We start from the raw sequence: 17,952 nt of genomic DNA, 5'->3' as shown, positions 1-17,952 counted from the left end.
GCTTTGCAAGTAGCAGAAAATGGGCAACATCCACTCATGTATAATCCACAAGACCCTTTTGAAGTACTCTATGCACAGGCCCATCATGATCTAATGGTCAAAACTAACTATCATCAAGCTGCACTTACTAGAACATTAGCACCAGATCTTTACAATCATCCTCGGTCAAATCCGATACCTTACTCCCTGAACCAGGAAAAGGTGATGAGAGAAGATCACAACTATTTTGGAAAGGAATATTGGAATTCAAGGTAAGCAGAAAATAACATGGTCTTTTAAGATTTCCATAAATTTTGATAGAATCAACATCTGTGAAGTAAAATCATAATAGTGTTAATTAAAACCTGTATATCAGAAGGTTAGTTATGGTGAGGGAAAATGAAAAATGTATTATAGTTACCCAAAGAACACTTTGATGTCTAATGAAAAATATCTACGCACTTGTTCTGTGTGGATATGATCCTTTAAGGTTAATGAGGCATGTTGCCAAAGTGAAAAATGATGCTTTGGAATGTACCCATCAAGAAAATTGAGGTTCAGCACATTGGCAGAGGCAAAAAGAAATATAAGTAGACAAATATCACAAAACAGTGCAGCCATCAGCACATTTCCTCAATATTGCTGAAGACTAAACACTATATGCAACCACAAGTACATCAAGGGGATCAATTCAATGTCTCAATTCTTTGGACGCAGGAAAACAAGGTGCTGGCTTCTTCAGATAAATGTGCAATTCTGTTCATCAGTAATCTGTTTCTAGAATATAAAACAAGTTGGCATACAGGAATTCAAATCTACCGATGGTTCATGGGGAAAACAGTGGTTTAAGTTTGCAAGGCCAACTACAAAACATCTGCAATGAAGTAGACGCTTTGTACCTAGGTTTTGTTCGTTACGTTGATATTTAGGTTTCTGAGTAGGTTAAACATTTCAGTGCTAATAGACCACTTTCAATATATGTGACCAAACAAAATCTTTTACCTCATTGAAGAAGCAGCTTTATTATCAGATCTCGCCATCACCTTGTCCCCTCCCTGCCTCCTTCAGTCAATGATGCCTGTATTCCTCCATTTCCTTGCTGTTGCACATCTCCAGTTTTAATTGATTGTCCATTAGTAGCCATGCCATTAGTTGCTTTATTCTTCAAACTTTTTAACTTAACCTCTCTGCTTCACTCCCCACCTCCTGTCCTTTTAAGAGTCTCCTTAAAAACAATCAATTTCCCTAGGCTGTGGTCCCATGTCCTAATATCCCTGAACATGTTGGCATCAAATTTTGATTGCTATAGCACCTTGTGATATTTTACTACAAAGTTACTATAAAGTGCAAAATGTTATTCCGTGGCAGGACAGGTAAGGAGAGAGTTACTGTATAACCATGCAACCATGGCAACATGTTCCTGGTGAATCAGCTGAACAACAAAGAATGCGGAAAAAAAAATCATGGGATTCTTCTCCTATTTGACAATTGCAGAACTTTAGTCGCTGAAAATATCAAGTTTGTTTAGTCCAATCCTCCTGGCAGTCAACCGTACTTCAGATTTACAAAAAGAATCTGGGTTTCACTATCAATAATTTCACTGTTCTCCAAGCACTAGCTGGTTGTTTTGAGATCAACATTTTCTCAAGGTAGCAATTAATTAATTTCCTGCCTTCTGGTTCCCCCAATTCCTCATACAAATTGTCATTAAAGTGTATATGTTGACAATCAATGTGCAGCTCTTCATATTTCCAACTACATCTCATCTGGGTGATAGATATGTAATGGATGTAAGGCAGGCAGTTACAAGTGCTATCTGCTGCAGACCATTGCACAGATCAGTCAGTGATTGATGCCATTGAAGACAACTGCTCTATGATTTTTCCACCAAAAACCACTGAGCCATTGGTCAGCAATGGAAATTTATTACTAATTTCTGCATTGTAGCAATGACAATGGCTTGTGTAAATTGGCTTTTCTTAGTTGAGAGAGAAGTCCTTGCAAAATGAAGAAACAAGAAGTGCTAATATGCTTTTCCAACTTATTTGATGCAGAGAGTTTGTCTCTCTACTTATTGCCAGATAGTTGAGTACTTTGGTTATCACAAAATTACATGACTGCTTTTTAAGCAAAGATGCTAGATTAAACTCGTAAAGACATTAATGATGCACTTAAATTCCATTAATTTTTAAATGACTTACATAGGTTAAGTTAATCATGTTTTGCTTACTAATTTTTTATTAAAACTAACATTTTAATGATCCCAGTTTTCCAATTACTTAGTAGAATGGTTACTATAATATTTTGAAGAAACATAACAAAAATCAGATGAAAGAATTGTTTTGTTTTTTAATGTACATTGCAAGCCCTTTCAGCAAGTTTGAGTGTACTTAACAACTATTGCTTTAACTTGCTGGCACTCAGTTTTCATCTGCCAGATGGTTCCTATTCAGCAACCAGGACTGAAAAGGCTGTTGTTATGTCCTGTCATAGTAGCTATTCATTGATGGACCCGCAAGTGAAGTTGATTGAGAAATTCATCTCTGGCTTTCAGAATCAAAGCGAAAGCCATGAGTAATGAGATTAAATGAGATACTTTGATAAATTAGTGGAACAATCTGTTATTTGTAAGTAATTTACAATGTGAATTCCCCTTTACTGAAACATACATTGTCATTTTGGCCACAATAGAGGAGAAATTTGACATTTTGCAATTTAAAGCTGCCTAACCGTTTCCTGTAATCCAATGTTTTCCCTTATGCCCCAGGAGCTAAATAATTCCTATAACATACCTGATGCAGGTGAAATGGCATATTGCAATGAAGCTATTATGACTCTTCAACAAGATATAGATAGACTGAGATGGATGTTCTGAAATTAAAAATATTTGGCTTCAAGTAATCAATTTACTATATTTGATATTGTTTTGAGATATGCTAACCGTAGAATTGAGGAGCATTAAACACAAATTAAAGTTTTTACAACTAAACAAATTAATATTTATTTAACAAACAATGGAAGAAATCTCAAATACTTTACCAGTGTCTGTGCCTAACACGGAAATTACCCTTGCTACATGTGTCTACTGAAGAAATTTCTGATCAGTGTTAAATTAGAACCGTTTTAAACTAATGGCAAAGCCTGCTGCCTCTGCACTTGTGTTGCAGCCTCAACCATGTAACATCTATATAAGACTCAGCTTCCATTAATATAATGGAAAAATGGTGATCTTAAAAACAAGATTGTGAGTTTCTATATATATATCAGCAGGCTTTATACATGGTACACCTTTGTGCCACATTGACTTTCTGATTCTTGTTTATCCATGTAGCAAGCAGAATTGATAGATTGGATCTTATAGATGTATTTGGATTTCCAAAAGGCATTTGACAAATTTGACAAGGTTCTACATAAAAGGCTGGTGCAGAGGATAAGAACTCATGGTTTAAGGGGAAATTTTTTTTGCATGGATTGAAAACTAGTTATTAAATAAAAGAGAGAGTCAGAATAAACAGATCGTTTGCAGGCTGCAAGGATGTAACAAGTGGAGAGCCTCAGGGATCAGTTCTTGGCCTTGATTATTTATTACAGGTGACCCCCACGTTATGGCCATTTGGATAAATGAAATTCACCCTGAAAGAATTAACAAATCACTACCCAAAAATTTGAGGCGCAGAATAAAATTCTTTCTCACAGAATTTATATGAAAAAGAGTAAATAAATAAACACAAAATTTATTATTTTTCAATTTGTGATTCTTGATGCATATGGATGACACGGCTTTGTGTTACGGAAAATTGCAGCACCCCATAACACGGGTGTCGCCTGTACTCATATTAATAACCTGAAATAGGGGGAAGAATGTAAAATTTCTACGTTTGCTAATGGCACGAATATATGTGGAATGGTATGTTGTGATGAGGATATATGCTTCTGCAAAAGGATAAGTTGAGTGAGTGGGTCAAAAGTTGGCAGATAGAGTTTAATATGGGTAAGTGTTAGCCCACTCACCTCAGTAAATGGAATCTAAAGACAGACTATAATCTTAATGGAGAGAGATTGCAAATAAATTAAGTACAGAGTATTTCAGTGACCTTGTGCATGAATCACAGAAAGTTAGCAGATATTAGTGAGGTTGCCCCTGGAGTACTGTGCACAGTTTTTCTTCCCTTATTTAAGAAAGGATATATTGGAAGCACTGCAAAGGAGATTCATCAGGCTAACTCCTGGGCTGAGAAGACCATGCCATCATGAGAGGCTAAAGACATTGGATCTTTATTCTTTGGAATTTAGAAGAATGTTGAGTGATCTTATTGAAACATGTCAGATCCAAAGGGGACATGATAGAATAGATGTTGAGATGTTCTCACTAATGGGAGAGTCATGAATGAGGAGACATAGTTACAAGATAGAGAGAGCAATCATTTAAAATCTAGATGCATAGACATTTCTTCTCACAGAAGGTGATGAAGCTCTGGAATTCTCTATCCTGGAAGGTTGTGGAGGCTAGATCATTGGAGGTATTTAAAATAGAGGTAGATAATTTTTTGAAAGATTGGGTAATTGATGTCAGTAGGGAACTGTCACAGAACAGGTGTTGAGGCCTGGGGTAAATCAGCACGATCATACTGAATGCTGGAACAGGTTTGAGGGGTGTGGTGGCCTACTCATGCTCCTCTTTCCTTGTGTTCTTCTTTTCCATGCCATGAATGGAATGAGAACTACATTCACAAGGCTAGAGAAACAAAGGATTGCGGATGCTGGAATCTAGATGAAAAACACTATGATGCTGGAGGAACTCAGCAGTCCTGAAGAAGGGTCCTGACCCGAAACGTTGACTGCCTGTTTTTCTCCACGGATGCTGCCTGGCCTGCTGAGTTCCTCCAGCATCATAGTGTTTTTTCAGCTACATCCACAGGTCTACTGTGAATGATTAGAATCTTCACCAAAAGTATTCCTATTTGTATAATAGTAATGCAGGCTAGTAACATTCAGATGAATGTAAGTAGTTGAATTTCTTTTCTGTTTTCCCCAAGGTTCCCAACAATTCCTGTTCTAGCTTCACATCAGCGGTATTTGGTTCAGTCTCCAAGCATGCGACTCATTCAGCAAATGCAGGACATTTATAAAGATACACCACGTCTGGCTCACACACACCCTGACTCCCACTTGGTGTTGCCTTCCATTAATCCCATGGCAGAGAGTGACTCTGAACTGGACACTAGACCAAACAAGAAAATACCACCATCAATGATACGCTGTAACTCAGATGGCTACTTGGCACAAATGGAGAAGGTTAATAAGCTCAAGGGAAAAAAACACTTCAAGGTAAAAATAGAAATGACCAAATTTTCATATATTTTAAGTAATAATTATGAGACCTTCATGAGAATTTTTTCGTACATGGAAGAGTTTAATTATTATTATTGAAATTATCAACATCATCCAATAAATCCAGCAGAATGTGCATAGCCCAGACCTCGGCTTGCTTCATTCAGTTGCCCATGAGGAAATATAATGTAAGTTTTTGCTTTAAAAGAACAAGGCAGTACAGTTGTGAATTGTAGACTGACTGATATCACTTATAGGCTCTTTTGGATCCAGAAAGGACAGTATTGATTTTTGCCTGGAAGCAATGGTGCCATGACCATGGATTGAATATGTTGAGGCTGGAAGTGAGGGCTCTGTGGAGTTCCTTATGTACTGTTCCTCAGAGAAATCTAGCTATGTTATCCTGAGCTTATAAACTCTCTTGGAAGGATAAGGATTCCTGTGAGATTACTTCTTTCTAGCTGATTTTGCTCCCACGTGTGCTCCAGATATTCTATAACCTCTCCCTATTAGCTCCCTCCTTCTAGCTAGGTTAGAAATACTAGAAGTTTGCCATTTTGAGAAGACTGCTCTACTTAAGATCTCCTGAGCTCCCCTTAAGAGTTCAGAAAGTTGTTCAGGTACTGTAAATGCTTTAACATCAAGAAATACTCCTAATAGCACAACAAACTATCAGCAACTTAAACCTATTTGGCATTTCAAATGAGAACTGATGGAAATCCAGTTAAGTAAAGGTAACATTGAACACATAGCATCTGTATGACTTAACACTATACCAATAGATTATCACTTCCTAAACTGCAGTGCTTATGATTTGTAGCTTGGTTGAAAAAAATAATTTGTATTGACTGGCGTGGAATTTGTGTTAAATGTCTTTATCTGTATCAGCATTTTAGTAGCACAATGTTAACTTGAAATATTGGTAGAATGATTATTTTTTTTAGAAAATCAGTGACCAAATCAAATCCACTATGCTTTGTGTTTATTTCTCAAAATTTCCATTCTAGCTTTTCATTCAAACCACTGAAATTTTAAATAAATTTGTGTTTTCACAATATAAAAAGATGGTTGATGAGGTTTACTGTAACAGTGTGGAATTTCTGTAGGTAAGAACTTTTTAAGTCTTTTTAAGGAATTAGTATAGTGATTTTATTATATTACATGAAATTGTAAATTCATTTTTAGCAGCACAGGTATCAAGGTTTATATTTTTATACTGACTCCAAATCGTGAAAAGTCATTGCATGTAGTTTTGGAGATTACAGATGTGGGAAGGTAGGTACATGATTTTCAGATTCAGATTCATTTATTGTCATATACGTACACCAGGGTGCAATGAAATTCCTTGCTTATGTGAAGCTCACAGAGTAAACAGTATACATGGTAATAATAAATACAACAATCAATATAGTGACAAGTGCAAAACAACAGAATGGTGCAAAGATACTAGTACAATCTGAAGTCGTGCAAAAGAATTGATAAAATGGCAATAACAGGATAACCAAGAGAAGTAGAGTTAAGAGTCGGAGAATGTGGCAGCACCACCAGGAAGGGGATGTGAAAGAGGTGATTGGTTCAGAGGTCTGATAGCAGGAGGGAAGAAGCTGTTCTTGAGTCTGATTGTCTGTGATATCAAGCTCCTGTATCTTGACCCAGAAGGTAGAAGAGAGAAAAGGGAATGGCCAGGGTGGCAGGCATCCTTGAGTTCAGTTGAAGTTAAAACATTAGCTTTTGCTTTTGCATTGTCATTTTCTCTAACTACGAGATTATTGTTTTGTAATTGTTACTTTGCAATGATTTGTGTGCAGTTGCCAACTCACGTGAATGGTTGGGAATTTAATCAGTAACAGTAGAATATTAGTTTGTATATTCAACAAGAGGCTTGAAACTGGTTCACTGTGACAAATAAGTTCATTTGGTGTATTATTTTATATTTTGTTTAATCAAGTATATAGGGAGCACTTACATATTATCAATTTATTGATTATGATAAAGTAAACTAAAAGAATTGTTTCATAGTTGAAGTGACGTGTGAATATTACAGCTCACTGATCTAATCAACTAATGATATCTGTGACTTATGTGGGTCTATACCTTTTTGGTCTTGGATTCTAATTAAGTGTTCAATGTTACCTCTTCACTTTCTTACTGGAGAGAACATTCATAATGTTGATGGACGATTGAAATGTACCAGTGAAGCAGCCAAAGCAACAAACAGTTAAAATGATTATCAGAACCATGACCAAACAGGCAGTTAGCATAAAGCCCAGAAACAGACTTGGTAAACTGGAGTAATGTGTTTTTCATTTTTGATCTGGTTATTGTCGGCTGCTTACCCTGTAGACTGGCTTTGGGGATTAAGCACTGACCAAAGCACAGATCTGTCTGATTCATTCATTCCCCCTGTGCTGTAATAATTGTTTCTCTTTGTGTTTACTAATTCTGCCAGTCCTATGCCCCTTAGGTATTTCTTTACTCAATAAAATGTTGTAATCTTGTTATCAAATGGTGCAATGCAAGTATGGGTAGAAGTTTCATAGAACTGACCTTTGTTCTGATGTCTGTTATATCAGAAGCTGAAGTTTGTACAGGAATCTCCTCCTCTAGCTCAGTATGTATTAGCAGAAACAAATATGGCATCACATTTCCACCAAGCTGACATTTAAAATGTCCTTGTTTGACACAGCCAAAAACCCATTTTTTTGTTGGCTGTGACCTTCAATTTTATCACTCTTCAGGTGTACATTTATTCTTGTCTTTACCTATTTACATTGCCTTTTTCAGTTGGCTTCTTTGGCAAATTGTTCCTCCTGTGCTCTTCATAAACCAAAGAAGGTCACCATGATTTCTCTTGATTTTTAACTTCTACATTTGAGATGTTCACATTTTATCTGGGTGAACTTTCTCAAATTTCTTCATTATCTTGAAGCTTTATATTAAAAAACATTTCCAATGAAAAATAAACATTGCTTTTCTCGAATTTAATTTTGAAAATGATTAGTTGATATTATCAACTCCCAAACTACAAGAATTTAAAAGAAGAAACTGTGATATCTCGCTACCAAAGCACTTGACTCTTGTGCTTTTTCCGTTGCAGGTACAATTAGTAATTCCTTTATCATGAATTGTTATTTAATCATCTAAGTAATTATATACGTGAATGATTGCTGAAAACACCACTTTTCTGAGTAAATTTATAGATTGGTTCTAAACTTTTAAGGTTTAAACCCTTTTTCAATTTCTTGTAGTTTTCCTAATGCTTTATGAGACCATCAGTACAATTTTCAACTATTTCTAGACATGGATTGTGTATGAGTCTTGTAACATGACAAATTCTTTCCCTGATTCTAGTGCAACTGAATAGTTTTTTAAAGTTACATGTTGTGCCTCAGAGCAACTTGTAAAATAGAGGATTTATTTCAGTAACATTTATATTGTTAGCAGATCTTGATTTTAAATTAAAGGTTTACCTAAAGTTTTATTTGTAAATAGACAAATAACTAGATTTGTGAACAGTTTGTGTTGTTATCAGATCTTTGTCTTTATAATTTTAAACAAACTGTTCACAAATCTAGTTAACTTTTTGACTATTTACAAATAAAACTTTAGGTAAACCTTTAATTTAAAATCCACACCTTTGTCTTCAGCTCCTTCCACAGCTTTATCCCACACCAGAATTCTTTATGACTTCCTCCAGCTTTACATCCTTCCCATGTTCTTGATATCTAAAGGTAAAGTAAAACAACTACAGATATTAGAAATCTCAAAGCCAGAAGTACTAAGCAAGTCAGGCATCATCTCCAGAGAGAGAAATAACTCTGATTCTTTTCCTAACCTAATTTTTTTTCACTCGATGGGCTGGGGTGTTTTTTGCACTATAGGTACTGTATGAATGAAATTTATGCTTGTCGTAAACTGATCAATAAACAGAAATGAATCGTCAAAGTATCGATGCTATCACATATTGTGCTAGTCAAGAACCACAGATGGGTTAAGCTAATACTTTCATGCTGTGTCCAGCTTAATTAGTAAGCAGTTTGAGATAGCTATGCCCCAGCTGGCAATAAGTTTGGAGGCAAGATTTCTCCCTCTAGCTACTTGCATTACAATGCCATATTTCACATTAGAATTGAGAAGTAACAGAGGTTTGTAATCTCAACAAACTTCAAGAGTAGAAGTTTATCATTACTTTTTATTTCCAATTCCAACTGAGTGTTTCCGGCACTTTCTGTTTTCATTCATTGATTACTAAACTTGGTTCCTTAAGCAATACACCTTCCTATCACTCTACCCCTTTCACTCCCAAATATCCAGTTCTCAATAAAAGTCTTCACAATCCCTTTGATGAAGTTTCTGACTTTACCTAGCCTACGATTTTCTTTATTCTTTGCATTGGGCATCTTCAACATTATAGGTTGAAATATGTTGATTTTTATCCCATTTGTTTCTTCTGCAGCCTTATACAATGAGAGACCACAAGGACCTAAAACTGAATGTGAAACTTGGAGGTTTGGGACCTGACTATAAATCTGTTCAGGAGAAGGCAAGTGTTTTCAGATCTTCTATATCTCATAATGGGAGGGGGTTTGTTAAAATGGAGCCAGGAGTTAAACCACTTGTATCCTACCTCAATCTGGAAAACTCCAGAACATCCCACATTGATGAGGTACTCATTACATTTGGAGGTCAGTAGATTTGATTGGTCTCCAACTACCATTATAACTTTGTGTTGAGCAGGAAAGCAGTGATGGTTGTCCTACCAGTTCAGACCAACTGGAAACAGCAGCTAGACCCCAGCATATTTTTAAGTTTCTTTTTGATCTATGAGTATTCCTCTTGGTCCCACAAGAAAATCTTTGCCCACTTCTATCAGCATCTATTCCCACTCTGAATTCCCCCTTCACTCCACCTGATGGTATTACTCTCAACAAGCCCCCCACATTGTGCTGGCAACCATCCCTACAACCAAATCAACGTGCAAATTTCTGCCCTCACTCAGTGGCCAATTGTCGATTCCTGCAACTTCTGACCAGAACCTGATCTTGCAAACTGTGATTACGGACCAAATTCACTGCATAGTGTTTTATACCTGGTAGCCCTGAAAACTTGATACAAAAGATCCAACATCATGGGACTGCCGGTGGTTGAAAATGGAAATGTCAAACTCATTCCTTGTATTTTTCTTTCTTTACTTCAAATCAAGGCAATGTTTGTTTTCCTTTCCAATGTTTATTTGTGCATTTATCTGTTAAGGCAGAGAAAATGAAACGACAAAAAGAATATGCAAAGCAAATTAAAGAACAGAATCTGAAAGGTGGATGCAAATCATCACTCTCCCCACAGAAACAGTCAGCAAGCACTGAAAACAAAAATGTTACTTCAAGCCGGAAACTGGTGTGTTTAAAATTAAATTTAATTCATGTTGTATTTCCATCATCAGCAAGTTTAGGTAATGATGAGAAATTAAAGGAATATTTTACAATGAACCAGCAGGAGGAAGGGTTTCAGATGAACATTTGAAACATTATTGGATATGTATTGAGGTGGATGTAAAATACTGTCACACTGAGCTGTTGAACCAAATATATTTTCTTACTTTGAAAAGCCTAGCAATTGTAATATGTAGAATAGCACTGATCAATTTTATCAGAAAACCAAACACTGGAGATGATGGCTATTTACAGCACCTGTTCTGAAGTTTGCCATGTCTCTTCCGAGTTCTCCATGCATATAATGCACAAATGCACAGTGGGACCTACTTTCACAACATTTACTCACACATTCATTTTGTGGGCCACTCATACAGAAACAGCCATTCATTCCAAGTAGGCCATCCCTACAGTTGTGAGTCCTTCTTTAGTACACATACAGGGAAAATTTCTAAACTGGTCTCAGTCCATGCAGTCCAATACTGGGAACCAGCTGCAGGTAGGTGCCCTTCAAGTTAAAAACTCATCTCACATTGTGAGTCTTTTTTGGTCCCCTTACCCCTCCTGCCCCATTCCACCCCCCCCCCCCCAGTGTGATCATAACCCCAATCCCAGTCCCACTCTCAAACTCTCCACACATATCCGTGATTAAAACCCTGACTCACCCCTCAGCAGTCAATCATGATCCCTGCCTTGATATTCCACTCCAAGCCTCAAGCTCCCTATCCACTCCATCTGATGCCTAAGCCCATGTCCAAGTCTTTTTCCACCACAGTAACCTTCACCTTCTTCAACCAATATATATTAAGTTACATTATGTTATATATTATGAGTGATAACTTACTTGACTCCTTGGGCATTGTGTGAAGTAGAACCACAGCAGTGGACTCTCACAGAAAACATATATCAGACAACTGCATACCACACAGACACAAAACAATTACGGGCCATACTCTTTACAAAATATTATAAACGTCTGGATTTTCAGCCTATTAAATATGGAAAGGAATAAATCTAACCTGAAATCATAGAAGTGTTATCTTGATTTTGATAGCTCTATGTCCACTTGTTAAATTATTTATTAGGTCAGTTACTTTGGCACATCATGCATTGTGTATTTCTTATACTCTTCTAAAGCCAACATGTAGATATGTGCAATTTTCCTTTCTAGTATTTATCCAATTCCTATTTGAAAGTTACTATTGAATTTGCTTCCCCTTCCACACACACATATATATTTTTCTAACATCTAAGAGGTATTGTGATTCCAATGGCTCTGCAATCTTTCAGCTTTTTGCTGTAAACTTATATTGCACTTCAATCTGCATAATGAAATATTCTTGTGGAGTAAATCCAGTACAATCTTAATTTACACTCCAGACAAAGATAGTTTCTTATAAAAAATAGGAAAATACATTTCCAAATAAATCATTTTCTGCAGCTGCTGTGGCTGGAGAGTATACTACAAGCATTTTGATACGGATATCATAAGGGCAATATTACTAAGCCACTTACCTACACACTTTACGAGGAGACTTCTTCATGGTTTCTATCATCAGTGTCGGTTGATGTCTTTCTGAACCTGAGGGATGTTCCCATGGATCGAACAACATATTTCCTCCATTACCCTTGCTGGGCCTCAGAAATTAATTCTTACACAAAAGAACCACCTTTGAGATTTGATTATAACTCCATATGATAACTTACTTTAGCCCAGTTTCACAATCAATGGCCTAGAAATTGGAACACCAGCCATTGGGGTGTTCTAAGAATGGAAGACTGGGTAATATTTCAGCTATGGCTAAGGTGTGCCTCTCAATCTTTCTATCCCAAGGCTCAGATTGGGAGGTCAGCCTGCAGACCCAATTGCTCCTCCAAAAGGAGAGCATCAGAGCTCAGCAACTGGGAGTGGGAGATTGAGGGAAGGAAATTATAAGTTGAGTGATTGTTATGATGGGAGGAAATCAGAGGCCAGCAGATGGCCCAAGGTTGGGTTGGTGGGATGGGGAGAGGAGGTAGGATGCAGAGTGGGACAGAAGCCATCAGATTGTTTGGAAGGCAGTTGTTGGGACCAGCAGCAAAGGTGAGGAGAGTGATGTTCACAGGATCTGGGGATATTAAAGGGTTGGGAGCAGGAATTCCAAGCTCAATGTTTCAAGGAGCTGCCCAGAAATCAGGAGTGTTGGGGGAGTTATAGTCTCAGTAAGATGGGAGTAGGGGCATTATGGGGATAGTGTGGAGGATGCTTCTAGTTCAGTGTTGCAGTTTTAAGAACATTTTGTTTCAGAAGTGTCCAGTGATGGGTGTCCAGAGGGTAAATTGGCCAAACTTCCATGTGTTGTTCCAAAAGGAGTGTTGCATGGTCAATGACGTCATCATATGCTGATATGGAAATCTCACTGAGGGTGCAAGAGTGACGGATGATGAAGAACTCAGCTATACTTTCTGAATGATGCAAGATAACCTTAAGATGGTCATTATTGTGTTTCATTCCAGAAAAGTCTATTTTCAGTTTCACAATGCTGATAAAAATGTTATGTGATTGAATTTACAGACTGTGTTAGCACAGTACAATGAGTCATAATGTACATTAAAATGAACTATTTCCTGTTTTTCTTTACACGACTCTAGGCAATAGAATATGCTAAAAGCATTCATAAACCAAAACCACTTCCAGCTAATTCCAAGGTGACCAATGAGACACTGGGTCAGGATAAGTTAACAAAACTTGGTCGATGTGTACAGCTGGACCCATCTGAAAATACAATGCTTGAGATGATGCAAGATCGACATGAAAAGGAGAAGCAAATTGTGGCGGCCTTTAAGGCAATGCATGTGACCTGAAGACAAGAAATATTTGAACATTATACATATTGTATGGATCATACTGAAAGGTCTTATAATGTCACATTAATAGCACTCTAATTTGTATTGTTATTTTTTAATATCACAATTGCATTAGTTATGTCACACAGCAATCATTCCATTGTTGAGAAACAAACGATGGACTCTCTATGCAGTCTGCACAAAGATGGTGAAGGAGAAACCATGTTTAAATTATTTCTAAAAATATTTTCCAGTGCATTTCTTTGAAAGTTCAAACATATTTGAAATATCTGAATATCTGAACACTTAGTTGAATCAGATTAGAGGCCATTCAAATTTATCAAACACTAATTTTGGAGGGAGTTTAGTCATTCTTCTTCATTTTGTTCTTACCTGGATGAAACTGATGTTTGCAACCTTTGAGCTGGTAGCTCCTTGTGAGTAAAAACTTAGCTTGGGAACCAACATTTACTGTTGTTTTCAACCCTGCCACTCTCTCGGACACCACTCCGCAGCACTAGCCCAGATATCATCTGAGTGCAAAGTTCTAAGAGCTGATCGTTTCACCAGGTGGCTTTGCAAACAGCCAGGAGTAAAGAAATATGGTTAGGTGTAATATCGTCACAAAGAGAGTGCAGCTTGCAGGTATGATCTCAGTGGAGAATCTGCAGCCATTCAAACAATTCAAAAATATTTGGTAATTCTGAATAAGGAGAATTGGTCCAACCATTTATGAATGAAAATTATGTATTCTGAAATTCATCTGTCTTCTAAGGTGCTTATAATTATGGTGTAACATTTATTTTGATGATCAAGCTCATCTTAATCTACTAACAAGAAAGTTTGAAGTGTGCCATCTACAACTCAAAGCCATAGAATACCGTGGCCAAATATTATCTCCTGTCTCAAAGTAAATTTTCACCAACTCCTGCAGAAGAACTATCAAGGATATTGGACATTGACTTCTGATGCCCTTTGTAATCAGTAGTCCGTAAAATAGGCATATCACGTTTTTGTGTCACCTCCTCATACAGTATGTATAAGCAATGACTAATTGATGTTTGAAAATTATTAATTAAAATGAATAATTTCTAGGCAATGGGCAAAGAGCAGGGGAGAGGATCTGATTAATTGACTCATTTTAAGAACATGACCAGGCACAAAGGGCTGAACGGCTTCCTTCTATTCCACATGATCCTATGATTCTATAATATGCAACAAAACCAAAAACCTTTATCAAGTAAATTACTTTTGATAATAATTTTTAAAAACAAATTGTCAAATTAAATTGGGCAAATGGTCTGAAAATTTACCTCACTGTTAGAAGAGATAACATGCACAGAAATAATGATGGAGGCACAGGATTACACTGAATTTGTAACTGAGCTCATCAACATTAAATGGAATATTAGACTGATGATAGAACCTACTATACAGCAAACTTCATTGATACAATCTAATTATATTTTAAAGGAAAATAAGTAGTTTTAAACTTGTTCCAACCCCATGTGGATGTATGTTAACCTCTGTTAATTTTAGTGAAAATGTAAGTTAGAAAACTTGTTCCATAACAGTGTTCCTTCTCTATGATTATTTTATTGTAATTATTTTTAAAATGTTATTATTTGTTATTAAGGAAGAAACTCAAGCTACGTGACCACATTAAATCTATTTTACATTTAACATTGTTGCTTTCAATCCTGGCAATCCATAAGACAGCACTTCCCAGTGAATAACCCAAATATCAAAAGTACGCAGGTCTTAGATCTGATACTTACACCCAGTGGCCTCACAACCACCCAGAAGTGAAGAAACATGGTTAGATTTAATATAGTCACAAAGTGAGTGCAATACATATGACATCAGATTATAAATGAAACATAGTTGTCATCTGCTGACCAAATAATATGAAACCGCACTAGAAATATCACTGCCCCATTATTTATTGATTTGAAGCATCAGCACTTCTATACACAGTTTGTTCTACTTACATAGGTACTAAATGTAATTTTGATTCATAGTTTTGCATTTCTTTTTATATCCCGACTAACTTCATAATGTTCAACTGCAAAGGATATATATATTTATCAATTAACTAAGACCAATTTTCATCTTTGTAAACATCAGTCGTTATTATCAATGGGCATTCTGACGATCCTTGTTTGGATTTGGTGGCCTCTGAATCACAAGGTTGTGGGTCAGGTCCCATTCTAGATACTTAGCATGAAAATCTAGACTAACACTTCAGTGTAATGCTGAGATAGTGCACTGCTGTATTTTGGTTGAGACATTAGGGCAAAGCCACATCTGCACTTTTATTTAGGCATAAAAGATCAATGGCACTAATTTGAAGATGAGCAGAAAAAGGTTACCCAGTCTACTGACTAATACTTACCTCTCTATCAACATTACTAAAGCATTTGATATGGTTATTATCACATTGTTCTTTTGGGGGCTTTTTGTGTGAAGATTTGTTGTCCCATTTCTGTGTTATAATGGTGACTAAACTTCAAAAAATACATCATTAGTTCTAAGTTGTTCTGGGTTTGAAAGGTGCTATATGAATGCATTCTTTTCAAAGCATTTTACTTAATTTATGGAAATCAACACTTGATTTAAAGCATTCTTTGGAACCTTGTGTCAGTTGAAAGCATATTAACCTTGTTGATGCAGACAAGTGATCCATATAACCGTACAAGACCACCATTTCATGGAATTACAAAACCAATGCAAGGTTATTGCCTACTGTCACTTGTTGGTACTCCAAATGATACAATGAGAGAAAGTAACAGATACTGAGACAAAATATGTTTAAATACATGTCCATTACAATCTCTAATTTTTATTAACTACCTTACAAAACAATCTTGTACTTTAAGTTATTAAAGTCAGCTTTTTTTCTGATAAGACTGCTTAAAGTATGATCCATAAAACTTTACATGGACTGGATTGATTCAACTCTAACTTTATAAATGATTTCTGGAACAGAGCTGAGTAAATATGATGAGAATTGTTAATGTTTGAAAAGCTATTTTTATGAATAATTCATCATATATGTTTATTATTGTAATTTTTAAAATACCTTTTCTGCTTGCTATTTGTAATTAATACAGCTATAATCAGATTGTGACTCCTTCCTTGGTTCCCTCTCTGTATTTTAATCAAATGAAATATACTTTGTTCTCAAAACTGCTTCAAATCATATTTTTCTTATTAACCTTTTGTATAATTTGGGTTACTATGGACATATTTGATTTTGACTTGAGTGTTTTAAAGAGTACTTCTATGCTGCTTCAGATGTGCAACTGACTGGAGTCAGAAATATCAGGGAATGTGGAGAATTAGGATTCTGCTTTTATAATGACTTTTACTGAGGATAACATTTTGTGATCATATCCAGTTTTCTGAGTGTATAAAACCCCTGACCTTGAATGCAATATTGAATATTTTACTTTCTTTTGTAGACTTCAAGCAACTTGAAGTCCTTTTAACTTTTCTAACATTCTGTACTTTTAGTTGCCCTTGACTTTTGAGGAAATTCACTGAGACTGAGTCTTTTGTTATTTACCCTCTCTTGCCTTCTGCTGTGTTACAGATGTTCTCTTCTGTCTTTCCCACTTTTTCTGCCTGTCTGCAAGCTGGTACATCGTTCTCATTTTGTTTTCTATTTCCAGTGAATTATCATCAGCATCAAATGCTGACTGTTAATTCTTCACTGATGTTGCTTGACCTGATGAGTATTTTCAGAACTTTTGCACTTCTAATTCAGAGAGCAATCACATGTATTTCACCACATCATGAAACATATATGGCTTAAACCATATTTATAACCACATGTTATAGTACAATAATAACTCATGTGAGTCTGTTAAGTATATCAGAAACAACTCTGCTCTATGAAATGAGAGCACACCTAAAGCAAAGAGATATCCTGCAAAATTAAAAAGGAGGAAAATTATGTAGAAGGAAGGTAATTTTTAAATGATGAAAATTACAGATACATGAGCACAACAACTATTTCAGTTGATTTGTGAACATAGAACCAGACAGCATAGATTTTAAATCCTAATCTCAAGTAAAACTGCAGTTTAGATTTATTTTTCTTGCAGTTGTAGACGAGAAAAAGGAAAATGTTGAGTATTCTTCAATAAAAGAGCTCAAATCTAACCCTGAAGTGGCAACAATCATTAGAAAAGTTATTAGCATGTAGAATGCCTTAAAATGACTCAATTATTTTGTCACTTCAAAAGATAGTTTGCCATTATGTGTGGAAAAAGGTTTGATAAGACACTAATTAGTAAATAAATAAACTATAATGGGTTACATTCTCTGTCTGTTTCTGTCATCCAGACACTATTGTACTTAATTTTGCTGGATTTCTGTTTGC

At 36.0% G+C, this 17,952-nt stretch overlaps 2 protein-coding genes across 2 annotated transcripts in view; both read left to right on the top strand.

Moving 5' to 3' along the window:
• Positions 1-89, top strand: part of LOC127583572 (jhy protein homolog) — a 42,910-nt gene extending 42,821 nt beyond the window's left edge. Inside the window, exon 6 of the mRNA XM_052039693.1 lies at positions 79-89. Coding sequence (XP_051895653.1) covers positions 79-89 — 11 coding nt within the window. The remainder of the gene's footprint in view (positions 1-78) is intronic.
• Positions 64-16,649, top strand: LOC127583721 (jhy protein homolog). The gene is made up of 5 exons (XM_052039996.1): positions 64-251; positions 5,016-5,307; positions 9,767-9,857; positions 10,568-10,704; positions 13,371-16,649. The coding sequence occupies exons 1-5, from the start codon at positions 94-96 to the stop codon at positions 13,581-13,583; spliced, it is 891 nt and encodes a 296-aa protein (XP_051895956.1). The 5' UTR covers positions 64-93; the 3' UTR covers positions 13,584-16,649.
• The last annotated feature ends 1,303 nt before the right edge of the window (positions 16,650-17,952 follow it).

Source organism: Pristis pectinata, chromosome 27 (assembly GCF_009764475.1).
Source record: "Pristis pectinata isolate sPriPec2 chromosome 27, sPriPec2.1.pri, whole genome shotgun sequence".
Taxonomy (NCBI): Eukaryota; Metazoa; Chordata; class Chondrichthyes; order Rhinopristiformes; family Pristidae; genus Pristis; species Pristis pectinata.
The sequence above is the reverse complement of the archived record's forward strand: the minus strand, read 5'-3'. Positions and strand labels throughout refer to the sequence as shown.

Bases quoted from the DNA above. Each gene is read 5' to 3' on its own strand.
- LOC127583721 (XM_052039996.1), top strand. From the start codon at position 94: ATGGTCAAAACTAACTATCATCAAGCTGCACTTACTAGAACATTAGCA. The intron at 252-5,015 runs GTAAGCAGAAAA...GTTTTCCCCAAG, and splicing joins AAGGAATATTGGAATTCAAG to GTTCCCAACAATTCCTGTTC. The intron at 10,705-13,370 runs GTGTGTTTAAAA...ACACGACTCTAG, and splicing joins TTACTTCAAGCCGGAAACTG to GCAATAGAATATGCTAAAAG.